Genomic DNA, 21,127 nt, shown 5'->3' with positions numbered 1-21,127 from the left:
AAAAGCGCGCTTAAAGAAGAATTTTAAAAGCGTGGATATCACGTATCTTTTTGAAATTTGTAATTTTATCCGATAAGAGTCATTGGAGTAGAGCAAATGTACTATAGTATGTACTTTAGGATAACTTTTTCTACCTGCCAGAGGAAAATAATATTCATTGACTTTATTTTGTTGTTATTAAATTGTTAATAAAATAAGATTTTCTTCGTAGATTACGGTATTTAATGTTACTGGATTGTTTATGAAACTCCTTTGAATTATCGCTGGACATTAATAATTGTTTTAAAAGCGTTTAGTCATAATCGATGAAATCTTTCTGTAACCTTTTTTTTACAGTAAAAAATACATACAATTAAATTTTCGTTTCAGCTGATAACTCTCAGATTGTCGAGGATGAAAAAAATTAGAATATGCGATTGGCGGCACTGGTAATGTCATATGGTCTGAAATGTTTTGAGTTGTTAAACGAGTTGTTAATGTTGTTACGTTTCTGTGAATAAATATAAAAGTTTTTTAAATACTAAGCAACAATGGTACGTATTTTCAGAACTCTGCAAACTCAGTAGCATAAAATGATCAAATTTCCATGTCTGTTTTCAAAAATTTAAGAATATAACCTAGAAAAAAACATTTATACTTTAAGATTACGAATGGTAACATAATTGTTAACTGTGGAAGATGATTTGCACTAACTTTTTGTAAATTCGTTTCGTACAGGGGAAAAACAAGAAAACGCGGAAAGTTGTTATGCAGAAGTTTGCACAAATGAAGAAGATGATAAATCTGAATGACCCAAGGATGTAAGTGGTTTTCCTAGTGATAATAAAATACATTTTCTTAACAAAATCGCTTATAAATATATTACATGATGTTATTTTACCGTTTCTAGAAAACCAGAAAAGAGAATAGTATCTCAGAAACATAAGAAGGCAGACCCAACTAAGATGAAAATAACAGAAGCGTAAATATCATTGATTACATATCAATATTTCATTGATAATTCTAAAGTAATTGTGGTATGTTGTTACAGGCCCCAGCAATCTTCTGCATTGTTCTTCCAATATAATACACAGCTAGGTCCTCCCTACCATATATTAATAGACACCAACTTCATTAATTTTTCAATTAAAAACAAACTAGATATCATAGAAAGTATGATGCAGTGTCTTTATGCAAAATGCATACCGTATATAACAGACTGTGTGATGGGAGAGTTAGAAAAACTCGGACAAAAGTACAAGATAGCATTGAAGATCATAAAGGATCCTAGATTCGAAAGGCTAAACTGCATGCACAGAGGTACTTACGCGGACGACTGTATCGTTAACAGAGTGACTCAAGTAAGTGTGAACTTTAGAGGTAAAGAGGTTGGTCCCGGCAGCCCTTAACCGCAATATCATACTATTTCAGCACAAATGTTACATAGTGGCAACGAATGATAAAGACTTGAAAAGGCGGATACGTAAGATACCCGGTGTGCCTATAATGTACGTCGCACAGCACAGATACACCATAGAGAGAATGCCAGACGCGTATGGAGCGCCTAAAATCTAACCGTTCGGCGTTATAATATTTTCCACTGTCTCAGATATTAATAAAGCCCTATATTTTATTCGTAAAGGTGATCTCACGTGGTTAACTCAATTGCAAAATCCGTTGGAACGAAACTGTACCATACGTATAACAAAACTATTGCCCGATTCCAGGACCAGCACGCGTCTCCTACCAGCTGCGTGAACCAAAAGTAATTTACTTCTTCGGTCACTCGCCGTAGACTATTAACCAGACTCTAACTACCGGAAACTCAGCGTCGTTCTTACGAAAAGATGTCAGGTCACTTATCATTCCCGCAAATAACACGGCCTGCGATCGTCCCTCGCAGCCCCAGAAGTTCAGCTGGCAGAGTTTAAGCCCTGTCAGGCGCGTTTTATCAGCCCCCTTGAAAGGCGGTAAACGATCTCGGCGACGTTACCAAGTAGTTTCTTTCGAGGGCGATTCAGAAGCGCGGATCGATACGTCTTCCGTGCAGGCGGAGCGGCCGAAGATAAACTGGGCGAGCGTGTTACAGTTATTGTTCGGTGAAACAATGAAGCTGCTGCGTGTAAACGCCCACGTGGCGGCCAGGCACCCAGATAGAATTTTACTGTTTCGTGGCCGATGCTGGCCCCTATATGGGCCGCCGCACGAAATATAAAGTTAGACAAGTGGGCGCAAAACGGCGTTCCCGAGTGAAGAACGGTCCCGCCACGAATTTATCACGGGTGCGCCCGCGAAATCAGTCGTTAGGAGGTCTCCTCCTTCGCTCGTCGGGCAGGCCGGCGAGATAAACGCCGCGTTGGCGATCGTTACGCTTACCTACGCGGAAAACGATCAGATTTCCGGAGCCGGACGGGCCGGGCCGGCCCGGGCCCGCCACGGATCGCGATACCAGGCCGGATGAGATTTATGAGCCGCGATGCACCGGCGCGCGTCGCGTCGCGTCGCGTCGATTGCAGTTCGTTCCTTCCGCGCGACGGAGCTGCTACCCCTCGCAGAAGGTACATTGAACAATTTTCGGATTCCTTCGAATCTCTCATGGTTCACGATAACAGCTTTCAGATCGAAATAAATGATTTTCCCTTGCAGCGATGTCAACGACTGCGTACGACGAAAGTTAGAAACCGTGACTCAATAAACTAAAAGGTAACGGATACACGATTTTATCAACCTCTATCTTTCTCCTTTGTTCAACGGTAGGTTTACGGATTACGATCTGACGCGTATCGAATTTCTCGAACATTATTCGATAAACATCGCTTTCGATCGATGCTGTTAAATATATATTCCGATTGTTTTCTAAATAATACGTTAAACCACGATAAACGTCTATGAACCTAGCGTTAATTCGTACGGTATGAATGATTCAACTAATCGCGGGATCAGCCCGTTCGAAATCATTCGATCGCACCGGTCGAGGACTCGACGAGGAGCAAGGACATAAAACAATCTAAGGCGATAACGTCGAACGGGAGGGGTGGATTTTTCAGTGAACGGGACAGGGGCCGAGTGAATTGAGCGTATCTCGGCCTACTACTGTAAAACGCGTCGTCGGCTGACTCTTCACGGTCATTACTACTTGTTTTTCGCGGCTCGAACGCCGGCTGGTGCTCGCCTCCTGTATAATTAATTAGCTGCGCCGCGGCGCGTAGTGATAAACGATAAGCGGGGCCGATCGGCGCGCGCGTTAAGGGAAGAGTACAGAATAGAAATTCTATTCCGGCCTCGTGCCGTTCGGATAAATGTCAGGATCCTCTCCCCTTCGCGTTTCGGGCCCCGCGACCTTTCTAATAACGCGGGGGACCGACAAATGGCGCATGCACGCGCGTTCCTGTACCGCCGAACGACGAATATTAATCACGCGCGTACCGGCCGCGCATCCTGCCGCGCCCTCCCTCGCGACAAATACCTCGAATTAACCCTCGCCGACCGGGAAGCGACGCCGTCGAACACGGCACTCGACTTTAACGATTACGAATAATTTAACCCTCCGCGGACGAACGCTCCCAGACGCTTTAAGACCATCTAAACCTTTTTGTCCGTGGAATATCACGTTGGACATCGAACCCTTAAGCGCTCAATGGCGTTCGGCGAGCACGCTCGTCGCGAGGGAATGACCAACTTTCGCGTAACGAGTGGACTCGGTGAAACTCAATTATCTTCCGCCCGTAAACATTGAAATTTGCGTAAACCCTTCACGGTGGAATTACTCGTACCGCGGTCCAATATATCGTGCGGTTAGCATTGGGCCCAAGTTCACGACGTATTATTGAATAGACCACTCGACGATCGGAAACATTTCATTAGGAAATGGAATTACGCGTGTTCGCCGAGCTCTGGCTTTGCATTAGGAAATAAATGGAGCGAATTCGCTGGCAAAGTTGAAAGGCTGAAGGAAATTACACGTTCGCTTTGGAATGATCAGTTTAGCCGGCTACTCGGAGCTCGTTCAATTCCGAATCGGACGCATACTCCCGAGCCCTTCCCGGCTAAACGAACCATTCGACACTGTATAGTTATTCGAATCGGTCGGTAGCTCCCGGTGTCAGGCCCATCTGCGGATCGTTCCTCCGAACCAGCCTCCCGATCCCTCGAATACGAGAAACCCGTTATCGACACTTCGCCAGTGGTTGATCCGATAAGAGAACGGCCTAGAAAGAATCCAGGGGCGTCGCTGAGGTCGGCCGCCTTATGAAGTCCTCAAAAACGCCCACCTCCGTGGGTTAACGACTTCCCTCCAGAAGTCGTAGGGGGTTCCGGTAACGTAAGGGTCGATCCACACTATCGGCCCGCTCTCGATCCACTCTCGTCCCGATCGGACAAGGTTCGATCGTGTAACATCGATGCGCTCCCATTACGAATCCCGATCTAATCTTTATGTTCGTTCATCGGAACGGAAATACTGCAAGAACGTTAACCGATCGTCCGGGTGATCGGCTTACGTTACGAATTCTAGAGTGGCCACATTGGCGTACACATATAAGTGCATCTTAATTAAAAAAAAGAAAATCGATGCATCAACGATATAGAACAGATTGATCACCCCTGATACGGATCCATCGGATGAAGCGGGGGTCCGTTCGCGTGATCCGCGCGAACGAGGTCCGTCCCATCGCTGGCCGGCCGTGGTCGCCCATACGGATCGCGGCTACCCAGTAAACTAGATTAAAGGAAAACAGCGAGGCGAATATCTAGTCGGCCGTGGCAGCGCGGCTCCGCTCTCCGGCAGGCGAAAACGCGGCACGGGGAAGGCGGGAGAGCCGGGAGGGCACGGAGCGTTCGAAGCGTTCGATCGTGGTAACGGATTAGTTATAAAAGTGGCTATAGGGCCTATACGCGGATATATATCTACGGCGTCGTGGTCTCCTGGACCTCTTCGCTCGAACGTCTCCGGTCCCACTCTTCCTCATTCGTCCCACACCCCTGTCATCCCACCTCTCACGCCACCCCTCGCCCCACCCTCTTCAGCCGATACCACCCCTCCCCCGCGCATTATTCATCTCGGTCCCCTCGTCTCCGTCCCTCCGGTTCTAAACGCTTCGGCTCGTTCGATCTTTCTCCATTTCTCCGTCTTTCTCTTTCGCTCTCTCTTTCTCTCTCTCTCTCTGTCTCCGTCTTTCTCTCTCTTTCTCCGTCGCGCTCGCCCGTAAGCGGTCCAACGCCGGTCGTCGCGAGAGCGCGCCTCGACGGCGGCCATCTTGCATACCTGAGCCTCCGCATTGCTCGTTCCTCGAGGGCAAAAGGGAGAATATCTCAGCGCGAGACGACGCGCCGCGCCGCGCCGCGCCGGGCCGGGCCGGGCCGGGCCGGGATGCGCGAGGATAGAGGGCCCGGAGGTGGGAGGATAACGGCAGAGTGGCGGGGCGCGAGGCGGTCGGCGAGTGGGAGGGCAGGAAGGTGAAGGGGTGCGGTGGACGGGGACCGGGAACGAGGGCGCGTTGCCGCGGAGGTAGGGGCGCCGGGGGACCGCGCGAGGACCCACGGAGGGGTTACAGGGGCCTCGGCCGGACCAGCGTGCCCCGAGGCGCGGAGGGAGAGGCCAGCATCGGGCCGTGTACCGGGGGGACCGAGAGAGACGGATGGCCAGTGGAACGGACGGGGATCGAACGAGCCGCGGCTCCGCGTCCGAGAAGGACGCTCGTGTCCGACCGTCGAGAAAAAGAGGGCCCGCGAATGCTTCGCTGGAGAGAGAGGGGGGACCGCGCGCCGATCGTCGGAGAGAGGCGGCATGCTTGGAAACGGAGAGATTAGAAGGAGGGAGGAGGCAGCGCGATCGCGCCGAGAAGAAAGAGAAAGAGACGGCCGGCTTGGCGACGAAGAGGTTCAACGGAGGAACGAGGAGGGAATCAGGAGCGAGAGAGGACGATACAAGATGGAAAGACTACCGAAACGGACAAGGAGAGAGACGGACGGCTGGAAGGAAAGAGGGGTCCGCGAATGTTTCGCTGAAGGAGGAGGGCAAACGCCGATCGCCGGTCGGACGGAGCGAGAGTACGTTATCGGAGAGGGACGTCGAAGCGGAGACGAATAGAGTATAGACGGATAGCGAGAAGCAAGAGTCGAGGGGAGGGGGGGGAGAACGGGCCCAGAAGAGGTTCCTCTAAATGCCTGATCCGAGGGAGAGGAGAGGTATCGATGCTCGCGGTGGGAAGGAATAGGACGGATGCTAGAAAAAAGTAGACAGAGAAGCGGGCCCAACGGCGAGCGAGCGAGAGAGAGACTAGGGATGCGACTCGGTGGGAGAAGGAGCGAGGAGATATCGATAAAGGGTTGCAAAAGCGAGAGGCGAGAAGAGGGAGAAGGACGAAGGGGCCCGCGCCGTGAGCGCGAGAGAGCGGGCCCGGAGTCTCTTTCGTGGAGGGAGAGGGGACGATATCGATGGAAGGGTCGAGCGGTCGCGCGGCGGGGGGACAGTCCTTGCGAGCAGCCGTGGGGGGGAGGGTCGGGAAAGAGCGAGAGAAAGGGAAGCACACGGCGGGCCCGATGGATCGGAGAGGGACGGCGTGTCGGCCTGGCCGAAGAATGCTTCTCCCGGCAGCGGCAAGGTTCCTGGGACCGTCTCGGTTCAGTCGAGTCAGGTCAGTCCTCGGGAAGGTGAATTTCTTCGTGGTACGTTCTCGGGGCCTTACGTCGTCGCGCTCGCGGCCCACGTTACACGTAACTCCCTCTTCTCGCGACTTTTCGCCTGTCCCGTTCGCGTTCTCCGTCGCACTGGTGTTTACACCCCAAAACGTGACCCTGCTGGTTTCAGGCCCATTTGATTTTTCATAACCTCACCATCCCCCTGGCCCTCTCTTTTTCACTCTTTCGCTCCTTCTCCGTCTCCCCGGTCCGCAACCCCGCTTCGTCTTTCTCTTTCCCCGGCACGTTCCACCCGCTCCTTAAAGCGAAACGCGAAGGAGACACGAGAGCCGCGAGAAAGCAGCGGCCGTGTGTGTGCGTGCGTGGTGTACGTGGTGTGCGCGCGCGAGAAAGAGCGAACCAACGAACGAGCGAGCGAGCGAGCGAGCGAGCGAGCGCGAGTGAGATTCCATCGTGGGTGAACTACGACTCCGATGGCTCCGGATCGATGGATCCCGATTCTAGCGGTCGATCGGAACGCAACGGCCGCGTAACGCTCGAGCATAGGGCCCCGGGCCTGTCCCCGTTGCACCGCGGGTACACGCTCGCCGCGCACCGCCGCGATCGGAGCCAGTAAGGATCGAGATCGGCGCGGCGCCGTGTCGTTTCGGGTCACGAGCTCGGGTCCGTCCGCGTGAACGTGGTTTTTTGTGCGCGAGAGGGGACCGTGTGCCCTCTTCAGTGGTGTGCCGTCTCGTCGGCGAACGGTCGACCGATCCTCCGCGTGATCGCCGATCGGTTCGACTCGGTCCGGTTTCGTTCGACCGCCGCGGAGATCGGCCGGTGCGCGTTGGTACGGCGAGTGTTGTTTACTCTCCGCTCGCTGCCGCGGGTCGTCGACGTCGCAGTGTCTCCGGAGCAAGTGACACGCACCGGATAAGACCGGAGAGGAGAGGAGGCCGGAGGCTGCCGCGAGGGAAACAGAGGGAATCACCTGGAATTCCGAGCAAACCTTCCGGGGCCGGGCGGTGTCCGTTACCGGGATCGATCGCGGACCGGGCCGGGACGGGCCGGGCCGGAAAAGTTTCGGCGGATCGGGCCCAGCATCAGCGAGCAGAGCGTTTCGCGAGGAGGCGCGGCCGGGCGCGCGCGCGCGGGTCACTGCCCCCTCTGTCGGCTCGAGTACCTCGCGTACCCGACTTTCTTGCCTCGCGAGGGAGACGAAAAACGCTGGAAAAGAGAGAGAGAAGGAGGAACGGCTGACGGACCGGCGGCGAGGGGCAGAGGGAACGGCACGGAGGGAGGAAGAGAGCGAGAGTGAGAGATAAAGAGAAGAAAGAAACGAGCGGCGAACACCTTCCTCCGAAAGATCGCGCTTAATCCGATTTCGAGTCGCCTGCGAAGGAGTCCATTCGTTGGGAACAGGGGATCGAGGGGAGGACAGAGGGAAACGGATAGAGAAAGAGAGACAGACGGACGGAGAGAAGAGAACCGCGTATACACAGACCGACAGAGAAAGAGAGAGAAAGAGAGAGACAGAGAGAAAGAGAGAGAGAGAGAGAGAGAGAGAGAAAGAGGAAAGCATGGAATCCGCGAGGCATTCGCGCGACCGGTTGGAACGCTGATCCGATCCGCGGTACCATGTCCCGTGCCCGACCGGTCACGTGAACCCGTAGGAGAATGAAATTGCCGTGGACGATGAGGAAGAAGAACGAGAGGTAGTGCAGCTCGCGCACGCAACGCACCGTGCCCGGTTTACCTTTATATGTCGTCGCGCCGCGAGAGGAATTTGGCAAAGGAAGGGGGCCCGTCCGAGGGACAGAAGAGATGATCATTAGGAGATCGATGGTCCTAGCCCTGGTCCTGGGACTGTTGTCGGTGGACCAAAATGGCGTCGGCCAGGCGTACGGCGAGCGGACACGCGGGGACGGTGCCGACTACCGGTTCACCCGCAAGCTGCCCGCGAGGGTGACGCGGCTGGTGCCGCGCAGGTCGCCGATGCTGCCGCAGGACAGCGCGACGATGGGCCTGGCGATGCAGAGCAGGGCGGTGGACACGAGGGTGCAGATGAAGGTGTGGGAAGGCGAGCCGGAGGGCACTCTAGTCGGCGAGATACCGGTCAAGCAGGGGTTCACCTACCGCTTCAACGAGCCGCCGCAGGAGTTCGCGCTCGACCCGGAGACCGGCGAGATCCGCACGGCGAAGGTGCTGGACAGGGAAGCGTTGAGCAGCGACAGGCTCGACCTGGTCGTCTTCTCCAGCTACCCGAGCTACCCGATCGAGGTGAGAATCCTCGTGCTGGACATCAACGACAACGACCCCGAGTTCCCGGAGTCCAGCATAGCGGTCAGCTTCTCGGAGTCAGCGGTGGTGGGCACCAAACTGCTCCTGGACGCCGCGACGGACAGGGACACGCCCGACAACGGCGTGGCCGACGACTACTTCATCGTGGACGGCAACACCGACGGGAAGTTCCGGCTGGAGGTGACCGGCAATCCCACCGGGGAAACCTCTTATCTCCATCTAGAGACCACCGGGAAGCTAGATCGAGAGCAGGTCGAGTACTACTCGCTGAACGTCTGCGCGAGGGACAGAGGCAAGCCGGCCAGGTTAGGCTACCTCCTGGTGAACGTGACCGTGCTGGACGTGAACGACAACCCGCCGATCTTCCAGCAGAGCGACTACGTGATCGCGCTCAACGAGAGCGCGCCGGTCGGCACCAGGGTGCTGACGGTGCACGCGACCGACAAGGACTCCGAGGACAACTCGAAGCTGACGTACTACCTGCCGGACACCGAGCGGCAGTTCACGATCGACCCGGAGACCGGCACGATCACCACCGTCGAGCCGCTGGACTGTCCTCAGCAGAGCTGCACGATGGCCGCGCATCCCGGCGGCGGCTGCCCGAAGAGCTGCGTGATAACGGTGTTCGCTCGGGACCACGGCTCGCCGCGGCAGGACGGTCGTACCTACGTAACGGTGAACCTATTAGACGCGAACGATCACGATCCCGAGATCAAGTTTAGTTATTTCCCGTCGACGCCCGGCTACGCGACCGTCGACGAGAACGCCGCTAGGGACTCCATCGTCGCGGCCGTCGCGGTGATCGACAACGACGAGGGACTGAACGGGGAAACCTCCGTCGAGATACGGGCCGGCAACGAGCTGGGCCACTTCCGGCTGGACAACACGCAGAGCTTCGACATCGTGCGCGTGAACGGCCGACTGGACCGCGAGGAGATCCCCAAGTACAATCTCACCGTGGTGGCGACCGACAAGGGCACGCCGCCCAGGTCCGCCACCGCCTACCTCGTGATCCACGTCAACGACGTCAACGACCACGAACCGGTCTTCCAGCAGAGCGAGTACTCCGCCGTGCTCTCCGAGCTCTCGCCGACCGGCAGCTTCGTCGCCAGCATATCCGCGACGGACGCCGACTCCGGCCTGAACGCCCGGATCTACTACGACTTCGACTCGGGCAACGAGCAGGGCTGGTTCTCCATCGACCAGGACACGGGGCTGGTCACCACGGTCGCCACGCTGGACAGGGAGGTGCAAGGCAGCATCGAGCTGCACGTGTCCGCCAGGGACGGTGGTCCCAATCCCAAGTACGTCTCGACCAATCTGAAAGTGACGATCCTGGACGAGAACGACGAGGCGCCGCGATTCTCGCAGAGCGTCGTCGAGGTCACCTTGTCGGAGAACACGCCGCCCCAGAGCCTGGTGGCTACTCTGACGGCCGTGGACAACGACCAAGGCACCAACGGCAGCGTCGCTTACAGCTTCCACTCGAGCGTCTCCAGGGATTACCCTAAGACGTTCGCGTTGGACGGGTTGACTGGACAATTGACGACGAAAATCCCACTGGATCGAGAGACCACGGCCGAGTACAGGATCTTGGTGATCGCCAGGGACCAAGGCTCGCCGCCGCAGTCGTCCACCGCGACGGTGGTCCTGACGCTGGAGGACGTCAACGACAACGCGCCGGTGTTCTACCCCTGGCGCTATCTGCTGCATATCCCCGAGGACGCGCCGCCCGGAACCACCGTAGGCAAGGTGACCGCTACCGACGCCGACGCCAGGGAGAACGCGCAGGTGAGGTACTCGCTGGAGTCCGGCGGCGAGGGTCTCTTCGTCGTCGACGAGAGGACCGGCGAGATCGCGCTGCAAGGCTCCTTGAGAGCCGCCCACAAGACCCTCTACGAGCTGAAGATCTCCGCCAAGGATACGGGTGACAAGGTTGCGTCTAGGAACGCTCTAGTCGAGATCATCAGGGAGGAGGACCTGGAGCCGCTCGAGTTCGACACGTACAACGGCTACAAGTTCCATATACCGGAAGACAGGGGCGAATGCGGCTCCGTCGCGAACCTGTTCAGCAGGGAAGTGGGGACCGTCCAGGTGGCGCAGTACGGCGCGGCGAAGGTCTCGTACGCGATCGTGTACGGCGATCCCAAAGGGAACTTCAAGATCGACGAGAGCACCGGCACGATCACCACTTCGGGATGCCTGGACCGGGAGCAGATCGCTTATTACAGCCTCCAGCTGTCAGCCAGGGCTGGCCTCGCTTATGGCCAGACCTCCGTGAACGTCGCCGTGCTCGACGTCAACGACAATCCCCCGAGATTCCCCAAAGGAGAGATAGGGGACGAGGTGTTCCTCAGGGAGAACGCGGCCGTGGGTCAAGAGGTGTGTCTCGCGAGAGCCAGGGACAGGGACGCGGGTGCTAACGCTAGGATCGTTTATTCCCTGATGCACAATCCCGCCGGGCAATTCCGAGTCGCCGAGAACTCGGGGATCATCTACCTGGACAGACCGATCAGAGCCGCGCCTGGCACGGTGCTGCACTTGGAGGTGACCGCTACCGATTCCGGCAATCAACCGCTGTCCGCGCAGCATCAGGTCCGAGTGACGATCGAAGACGTCAACGACCACACGCCGGTCTTCAAGCTGACCAGCTACGAGACTTCTCTGCCGGAGTCGACGCCGGTCAACGACCGATTCTTCTCCTTAACGGCGACCGACGCTGACCTCGGCGCGAACGGGCGCGTTCTCTACAGCGTGACCGACGGCAACGCCGAGGCGCGGTTCGGTATATTCCCCGATGGACAGTTGTACGTGAAGAATGTCCTGGACAGAGAGGAGCAGGATTACTACGCGCTGGAGGTGACCGCTACCGATCAAGGCAGCCCCGCGAGGAGCTCCGTGGTGCCGGTGGTGGTCCACATCATAGACGAGAACGACAACGCGCCCGAGTTCACCAATTCCAGCTTCATCTTCCATCTCAGGGAGAACGAGCCGCCGGACACGTTCGTCGGGAAACTGTTAGCCACCGATCGCGACGTCGGCCGCAACGCGGACCTGATGTTCTCGCTGCCCGCTAGTCAACAGGACTTCGTCGTGGACCCTAGGAACGGCTTCATCAAGTCCCTCAGGGTGTTCGACAGGGAGCTACTGGTCAGCAACACCGGCAGCAGCTACGTCACGCTGGAAGCCACCGTCACGGACAACGGCGTCAACAGGCTGAGGGACAGGGTGAAGGTGGTCATCTATATTACCGATGTGAACGACAACGTGCCGCAGTTCCAGAGGCTGCCGTACAGGGTGCAAGTGAACGAGGGTGCGGCGACCGGCACGCAGCTGCTCAGGGTGTACACGACGGACGCCGACGAAGGGCTGAACGGTGACGTCTTCTATTCGCTGGAGGATGGGAACCAGCACGGTCACTTCGCCATCGACGAAGCCACCGGGCAGATTTCGTTGGTCAAGGAGCTGGACAGAGAGACCTCGGATCAGTACGTGCTCACCGTGGTAGCCCACGACGCTGGCCTGGAGACGCGTCTGTCCTCCAACACCACGGTCCACATCGAGGTGCTAGACGAGAACGACAACGTGCCCCAGTTCGTAGACAACAAGTCCAGGATCTCCGTCCTGGAGACCACCGCCACCAACACCGAGCTGCTCAGGTTCAAGGCGACCGACGACGACCTGGGACCCAACAGCGAATTGGCGTTCGCCATATCAGCCGGCAACAGGAGAGACACCTTCTACATAGACCCCCTATCCGGCACGCTGTACCTCCGCAAGCCGCTGGACTACGAAGAACTGGAGAGGTACACGTTGAACGTGAGCTGCAGCGACGGAGGCCATCCAAGGCTGAGTTCAGTGACGACGTTGCTCGTCGAGGTGATCGACGCGAACGACAATCCGCCGGTGTTCCCGAACACGGCGATCGCCAGGCAGATCAGAGAAGGGATCCACGTGCACACGCCGATAGTGACCATCACGGCGGAGGACCCGGACTCGAACGAGAACGGCGTGGTCACCTATTCCATCGCCAGCCAGGACCCGGAGGACCAGGTGCGGAGGTTCGGGATAAACCCGAGTACAGCTGTGATACACACCTTGCTGCCGATCGATCGCGAGGAAGTGGACACCTACAAGCTGGTGGTCGTCGCCACGGACAGCGCGCAGCCTCCCAGCGCCAGGCTGTCCGCGGAGAAGCTGGTGATCGTGATCGTCGAGGACATCAACGACAACGCGCCGATCTTCGTCAGCATGTCCGCCGTGGTGGTCCCGCTGAAGGGCACCTTCGAGCACCAGGAGGAGATCACCGTGTGCCAGCTGCTCGCCAGGGACCTGGACTCCAGCACGAACGGGCTGGTCACGTACGAGCTGCTGCGCTCGAACGTCAACTACTCGGACATGTTCAGGATACACCGGAACACGGGGCAGCTGACGATGAGGCTGCCCAGGTCGATCAGGAACAGCTTGGAGAGGATGTCCAAGTATCAGGTCGGCGTCCGCGCGACCGACGAGGCCGTACAGGCCGAACGGAGGTCCACCGAGACGTACTTGACGCTGATCGTGCCCGGCGACGACACGGCCGAGGACCAGCCCGTTTGGGAGCACCCCGGACAGATCGAGGGCAGCGTCTGCGAGAACGAGCCCATCGGCACCAGCATACTGAAAGTGACCGCTCGCAGCCGCAGGTCTGGGATCGATCTTGAATATTATGTGACGAACGTGACCGCCGGTAGCGGCGGGCCGCAGGTCGACAGATTGTTCGACGTCGACACGAAGACGGGCATACTGTCGACGGCAGCCGCGCTCGATAGGGAAACCGGAATCCAATGGTACGAGGTGGAGCTGTACGCGATCAGTGTCGGCAGCACCAGGCCGGCCACCACGTCCACCAAGGTAAGTGCGATAAGTCCGTTTTGATTGATGGATATTGATGATTGCGTCCCGTGAAAGTCGTTCATGGGCTTTTTCTTGGCGCCCGGCCTACTAGACAAATCGACTGTTTGCGGTCTTTTTTCTGGCCGCTGCGAGAGTGTGTCTATTGAGAGTTCAAGTGACTCGTAATCGTTCGGTTTATCGCTGTTTGTTTAGTGACTTCTTAGGGAATCACTGGTAGCTTCTCGGCGATCGCGGAGGAAACGGGAGTCGTTTCAACCGCTTCGGTGGAGATTTAAGTAATTTTGCAGTACCGAACAAACGATAGTTGATCTAATAATTGTTTTTGCAGTGGTGTAACAGTAATGTTAGATCTGCGTTTATTTAAATATTTACGCGAATAACATTGTTATACTGGTATGCTGTACTGTATCGGTGTTTGTTAACGTTTATTATTATTGTAATACGTTCGATAGTCAACGTGAGATTGCAATCATGAGATACGTGATCCCAAGTTAATACCTCCGCTACCAGCGTTTGTTTCAGCGACGATCCTCTCAATTGTAATATCTTATTCGAGCTAACAAATCTTCTAAAGAAAATATTGAAGATATTAAACTAAAACAAGTCATTGAGTTCCTAAATATAAAACCGTGTCTTATAACTTTCAATGATAATATCTATGGGATTTATTTCAGTTTCTTTATGTAAAATGTGAGATTGCACCGTCACTAATATATGACGCTGGCGGCGAACGTGTTAACGCATTGCATACTGGTAACTTTGTTAATTAGAGCATTTAAAAAAATATTAGAGTTGAATGGATTACCTATCTAAAATATATTACACGACAATATGATACTTGAGTTTTCCTGTAGATAGTGATATGAGTTGATCTCACAGCTATTCGTTCTCCAGACAGAAAATTACAACAATCTCGTGGTTAGCTTTTGTCTCGACGAGTACGCTAACGGGTTGCATACGATCGGGATTCAGGACCGTCGACACAGGAACCGGAGATCGTACACGATAATTCGATTTTTATGAATGAACTGAAACTCGGCGAGAGTCTCCTTCTCGCAGCCTTATTTCACTCGTCAATTAATATAAACCCGGTTGCTCTGGTTATTATTTATTCAAGAGTAAAATTAGTTCGAGCCGGTAAAGTTCGATACGGATTTTTACTTTATGAACCGATTCGACGCGTAACCCTTCGGTCCCCCGATACTCTACGAGAATCGGGCCCTGATTTTACGATCAGCGCGCGTATCGTACGGTGCTCGGCGAAATTAAATTTATAAAGATCGTCGGAAGGGGGGATCAGGTACTCGCGATATTTTCTACCGTTCGGAGCGGCCAACAACTAGGGCAAACAGCGACGCACCTCGAATCGCTTCGAACGTACGAGACTCCAATCCGATCTCGACTCGATCTTAGAGAACTCTTGAAAGTTTGGGAGAGATACGTCCATTGGTCTCGAGGACCTTGACTTCAACTGACGAAACGCTCTATTTAGGGGTAGGCTCGAACTTCAATTTGGATAAAAATTCTGACACTTTGAAAATTCTTGACACTCCGAATTCTCGAAATACTCTTGAGCTTCTAGCAGTCCAACTATCGGCCAGTCGAATCGACTTCTAATTCCTTCATAGAAACTTGGAAATACTATCGAGATATCTACCGATTTCCTTGCGTGTCGCTGAATCGACGTCTTCGATGAGCAGCATATTTCGAATAATTGTAAAAGAGGGAATCTAAACCGAGTAATCTTGATCTGGTAGTTGCAGTGTCGAGACTCATCGAATCGTTCGAAATATTGTAGACGCCGATACCGTCGAAGACTGTCAAGGGGTTTCGTAGAGTCGAGTCACGCTCGGATTCGAATTTCCCGAGTGTCGAGGGACTCGGTGCCGTTTCGAGGTTCGACTGGCCATAGCTAGGGGTGAACGGGCAAAGATCGGCGAAGATTGTTAGAAGGATCGCATCGATTACACCGTATTTACCCGTCTGTGCGCCTCGAAACTTTCCGAGGCCGGGCTGTATTTTACGAACCACTCGCGATACTCGATCGTTGCGAAAGCAAACGTTCCCCGAGTGGAAATTCCATCGCCATAAATAATACCGGTCGTTTAACGTTCCGGGCCGAAAGTACCCCGCTGGAATCTCCTCCATTTCCAGTCGCTTTCGAGAAAGATCAGCCGAGCGAGGGCCGTGGTGCGCGACGAGAGCGAGCGCCGAGCGGAACGCCGATCCGCGGGGCTCGTTTGTCACGAGCGTAACGCGTCCGAATGGATTTATTAATCCTCTCCGGCCGGGGGGTCACGTGATGCGCGCGCCTCGCACAGGCTTCCCGTCTTACGGCATTGGCGTATACATACCGCGATCATTCGCGAGCCGATGGGAACTTCGGTTGTTTCGCAACAATCCGACCGTTGATTAATTAGTGATAGAGAGTTGGGAATCGGGATGAACGGTGCGAAGGTAGCGAGAACGGTTACGTCAATGGCTCAACGGAAGAAGGGTTTGTGGATCATGGGATGCTGTGTCTTGCGTGATACTGCAATTTCTTCGCTATTGTTGATGATGCAGTGGGAAGTGATGGGAAAATCGTCGCGAAAGTGACCGAGTTTCTGTGTTTCTTGAGTTTTAGGTTTTTAGAGGTAGCAGTTAAAGTTTCAAAGTTTCAAAGTTTCGAGGTTTCAAAGTTTCAAAGTTTCAAAGTTTCAAAGGTTCAAAGTTTCAAAGGTCCAAAGTTTCAAAGTTTCAAAGTTTCAAAGGTTTCAATGGTTCAAAGTTTCAAAGGTCCAAAGTTCCAAAGTTTCAAAGTTTCAAAGGTTTCAATGGTTCAAAGTTTCAAAGGTTCAAAGTTTCAAAGGTCCAAAGTTCCAAAGTTTCAAAGGTTCAAAGTTTCAAAGTTTCAAACTTCTAAAGTTCCAAAGTTCCAAACATCCGAAGTCCCAGTGTTTCAAAATTTAAAAGTTCGAAGGTTCCAAAGTTCCAAAGTTCCAAACTACCAACGCTCTAAAGTCCTAAAGATCCAAAGATCTCAGTATTTCAGAGTCCCAAAGTTTCAAACCTCGAAGGTTCCAAAGTTCCAAAGTTCCAAACTACCAAAGTCCAAGTCCTAAAGATCCAAAGATCTTAATATTTCAGATTCCCAAAGCTTCAAACCTCAAAGGTGCCAAACCCGAAATTCCCGACTCGCCAAGTTTCCAAGCTTCCGACTGTCGAAGTGGCCGGACACTTTGAAACAGGACTACAGATCACGCGAGCCACAGTCCGGACGAGCGAGGAACAGCCGTTTCCTAAACGTTAGCGGTTCTAAACTCTCGCAGATGCGAAGCGACCGGGCGACGATCTCGGAAGACCGTCCCGACGGATTTATCATTCCACCGGGATATTTGGTCGAATCGGCGATCGTCGGGACGATTCCCCGGGCCCCGGCGGGAACATCGGGCCAGACGATAAACACGCGGTCGATCGGCCGTTGAACACGGCCGAAACGAACAAAGAAACGCGAACGATAGGGACGGTGGAAAGCAAGGTGGTCGCGTCTCGGGACCACTTTCCTCGGTCCATTAAGATATCTCCGAGGCATCGAGGAATCGGCCGCTCCTAACTCCTCCCTGCCGGTTCCCCTCGTCAGCCCACCCCCTTCTCTCATTCGATACGACATTTCTCACTGAAAATTAGCCGAGTAGCCGCCGGCTTCCTCCCGGAACACCGTGCGCGATCTCCAGTCTTCTCGAACATTTACGCGGGTACCCAGATTCTCATAGGCCGCTTCGCGGGAACTGGAATTAAAGAGAAATTTCTACGTCCTGTTGCGATCTCGATCTCTATTTTTCGATTTTTAGGCCGGCCGAGGAGAGTGAAGCGATAAGAACACGTGTTTCTCAGATGTAGGAAACTTTATCGAGTGATGCCTTCGATATTCTTAACTACTGTTCTTACTTAACCACTTTGATCCACTTTCCGAAATATCCAAGGCAGCTGCGAGTCTGCTCCAGAATGATCCTTCACGAAAAGTCTGGAATCCACGGAATTTCTCACAGAAATTCTTACGAATTCGTGAAAGTTAGAACCGGGTCGACTTCCAACTTTACTCATGGAATCCCTAGAAATTCATCTATCGAAATTTGTATTAACGATCCAACCTATTGCTAACTCAATTTCGTTATCACTTCCTCGGAGAATCGTCCTCGCTCTCGAACAATCGAAAGAGAATTCAAAACAACTCGGACGAATCTCTCAACAACTCGCTTCTCCCTTCTTAACTGCGAAAGCCCGAAGAAAAAGTACACGAAACGTCGAGGAGCGAATCCCGGAAACCCGTGCACACGCCGCGAATTCATGAAGCCCGCGGTTTAACGATCGTCCAATCGAACGACGCGCGAGCCCCGGGTACGTCGGGGACTTCCTTTTCGGAAAGGCACGTGTTCCTATCCCTCGATCATCATCCTCCGAGCCGATGCTCGGCGACGAGCCTCCGCTCCGCGGGCCGCGGCGCGCACGATCGAGAGCAAAAGCGAAAGGGAGAAAGAGACGAGGAAAAGGGGTGGCGATCACGCTCGCCGGGGGGAGGGGAGGCTAGAGGAGAGCGAGAGCGCGAGAGAGGAGACGAGGGGAGCGGAGTGGGAGAGAATAAACGACAAGATGAACCGCGTGCCAGGAAATCAAGTTGGATTCGAGTCCTGGGCTGCCGTGGCTCGCTCGCTCGCTCGCTCGCTGGCTGGCTGGATGGCTGGTTGACTGCCGCTGCCGGAGATTCAGAACTCGAGAAAAACTTGATCTCGGACGAACGCATACAAACAGCCCGGACGTAGGTAAAAGTCGGTCCATCTCTACCCCCGGCGCGACTGCCGCTGGCCGCTGCTCCTGCCTCTGCTCCTGCCGCTGATGCCGCTTCATTTCTGAACATTCTCCGCGCGCATACTTTTCTACCATTGTACATCTAACGTTTGATTTTCCTGTTGGTTGCTCTTTGCTCCTAGGCTTGTTCCGGGGTACTCGAACCGTAGGTTTCTAGGGATTCGGTGTCTTCGGGGTTACTGGCAGGTTGCTTCGCGTGGGATTCCGTGTCCTTTCGGATGATGTTTCGATGGAGTCCGGGGCTTGAGAATTTTGAAGGTTTTGGAAGTTTTGAGTGTCGGATGTCTTAGGAGTCTTGAGAGTCTTGATTCTCTAGGGAATCTTGAAGGTTTTAGAAGTCTTGAATGTCTTGGATGTCTTAGGAGTCTCGAAAGTCTTGATTGTCTTAGAAATCTTGAAGGTCTCAAAGTCTCGAGTGTCTTGGATGTCTTAGAAGTCTGAAAAGTCTTGATCGTCTTAGAAATCTTGAAGGTTTCAAAGTCTCGAGTGTCTCGGATGCCTTAGAAGTCTCGAAAGTCTTAATCGTCTTAGAAATCTTAGTTCTTAAAGTTCCGAATGCCTCGAACATCTTAATCCTCAAAGTTATAAAATTCTCCAAACTCCCGAATACCTTCGAAATCTCAACACTCCGAAAACTCCCGAGAGTTTCGAAGCGAAGTATACGGAAATCCCTGAAAACCCAGAAACTCCTCGAAGTCTCCCACATTCCGTCGTCCAGCGCGTCGGCGAGAGAGCTAATTTCCATATCCATACGAAACCGTCCGTCTCGCGAGTTCACCGGACAACGGTAGCCAGTGTCAACCGATCAGCGGCTGGTTACAGCCGGCAACGGCCACTATTTGCCTTCGGTTCGATCCTAGCCGCGTGTTCGCCGGGTTACCCAAGTTACGCTTTCACATTCGTAAAGCCAGAATTCTCGAACATCCTCCTCCTTCTCCGGTCCTCGAGGCCTTTATCGTTTCGCTGTGGGATCCGCGGGTCCGCTCGGGAACCGACTCTCTTTCTCCTCGGTCCGGACGTTTTTGTCCGGATATCCCTCTCTCCCTCTTTCTCCTCCGTCGTTCCCCTTTCGTACCACGGATCTCTGTTCGGGACTGCCGTCCCCCTTCCACCCCCTTCGACCCCTCCGTCCCCCCTTCACCCCTCCGGCGTTCGTTCTCCCCCGTCTTTTTCTACGTTCGGCCATCGACTTCGTATCATCGACTTTTTGCCGGGCCACGGGGATGAAAGCCGGGGGATATATTCGTACCGATGTCGTCTCGGATCGCCCGGCATTTTTGTCGAGCCCTCCTCCTCCTCCTCCTCCTCCCTGGCCGCGCTCCGCTCGTCCTCCCTGTTCGACGTCCGTCCCTCGCCCACCTTAAACGGGCCCCGGCTCAATTAGAACGTTCCTTTCGAACGGTGTAATCGCATTCGCGTCGGAACCGATTCTTATTCGGGGAAATCCGATCGAACCAATACGACCGCTTCCGCGTTGTAGGCTTAGGCGTTTCGTTGAACAGTCGAAGGGATAATGAGGAATTACTGGGATGCTTCGAGGCGACTTTCGATGCGATTCCTGACTCGAATTTTAGAGAGATTAAATATTGACCTGTTGACTGTGGAATTTACTTGGAAAAATCGATAAAATCGAAAAATGCAGCGTGTACTCGTCGAACGCAAGACGAATGCGCGTAGAGTATATTTTAATGAAAGATCAAAGCGAAAGAAGAAGAATTACATGTTTATGTGAAAAAATAAAGAATTCATCGCCGAAAGAATTAGTATCGTGTCAAGCTTTACGATGACGCGTATGCTCGTCAAACACAGTTAACTGGTTAAAGACTTTTCGTTTGATTTGAGGATTCATTTGCTTTCGGGGAAATTAGTTCTAATGTCGAACGCTCTTTGAATCGTTGATAATTTATGGTTACGGAGGTGTAGGAATCTTCGCGATGAATTTTTTTAAGTCTGAAATTCGTTCCATTGAGTAGAGTAACGATTGCTGTATTATAATATTGAAAGTGGAGTATTAGAATATATAAATATTAGGACAATATTAATTTCGATACCGTTGTAATTACAGAAACTCACGAAAAGAACTTTACGCGCGACAGATTCAGCTGTCCCGCGGTTTAATTGAAAGATGTGCTGCATAGTTATTACGGAGATCCATTCCCGTCGATCAAGGGTCATCACCGAACGTCGCAGTTTAATCACACCGGATTTCCATGTATCCAATACGTCACGTCCGAAGAATCTCCTCCGTCTCTCGCACACGTTCCACGCAGGTCACTCGCGTATTCCAAACCCTTCGATTAACAAGTCAACATTCCGGAAACCGTGGCTCCCGCAGCCGTCAATTAGACCACTTCTCAGCCCGCGTAATTGTATTTGCATCGTTTCCTCGGCGTAGAAAGAATCAACAGACGCGTCCCCGTCGACGCGACGTTGCAGCTTGTCGATTCAGCTTCCCGGTCGCCTCGCGATCCGTTGACGAATC

The 21,127-nt window shown here is 53.6% G+C and overlaps 1 protein-coding gene and 1 pseudogene across 1 annotated transcript; both read left to right on the top strand.

Moving 5' to 3' along the window:
- The first annotated feature begins 371 nt into the window (after positions 1-371).
- Positions 372-1,625, top strand: Bka (FCF1 rRNA-processing protein Bka). Its single transcript, XM_031983518.2, has 5 exons — positions 372-533; positions 718-800; positions 890-961; positions 1,031-1,340; positions 1,411-1,625. Exons 1-5 carry the CDS (start codon positions 531-533, stop codon positions 1,552-1,554), a joined length of 612 nt encoding a protein of 203 aa, XP_031839378.1. The 5' UTR covers positions 372-530; the 3' UTR covers positions 1,555-1,625.
- Positions 1,626-8,424: 6,799 nt separating this feature from the next.
- LOC116430004 (cadherin-related tumor suppressor pseudogene) lies at positions 8,425-17,022 on the top strand (annotated as a pseudogene).
- Positions 17,023-21,127: the final 4,105 nt, after the last annotated feature.

The sequence above is a fragment of the Nomia melanderi genome, chromosome 2 (assembly GCF_051020985.1).
Source record: "Nomia melanderi isolate GNS246 chromosome 2, iyNomMela1, whole genome shotgun sequence".
Lineage (NCBI taxonomy): Eukaryota > Metazoa > Arthropoda > Insecta > Hymenoptera > Halictidae > Nomia > Nomia melanderi.
The sequence above is the reverse complement of the archived record's forward strand: the minus strand, read 5'-3'. Positions and strand labels throughout refer to the sequence as shown.

Excerpts from the sequence above, each read along its gene's own strand:
- Bka (XM_031983518.2), top strand. Across the intron at positions 801-889 it reads AATCTGAATGACCCAAGGAT|AAAACCAGAAAAGAGAATAG; the intron begins GTAAGTGGTTTT and ends TACCGTTTCTAG. Across the intron at positions 962-1,030 it reads AAGATGAAAATAACAGAAGC|GCCCCAGCAATCTTCTGCAT; the intron begins GTAAATATCATT and ends ATGTTGTTACAG.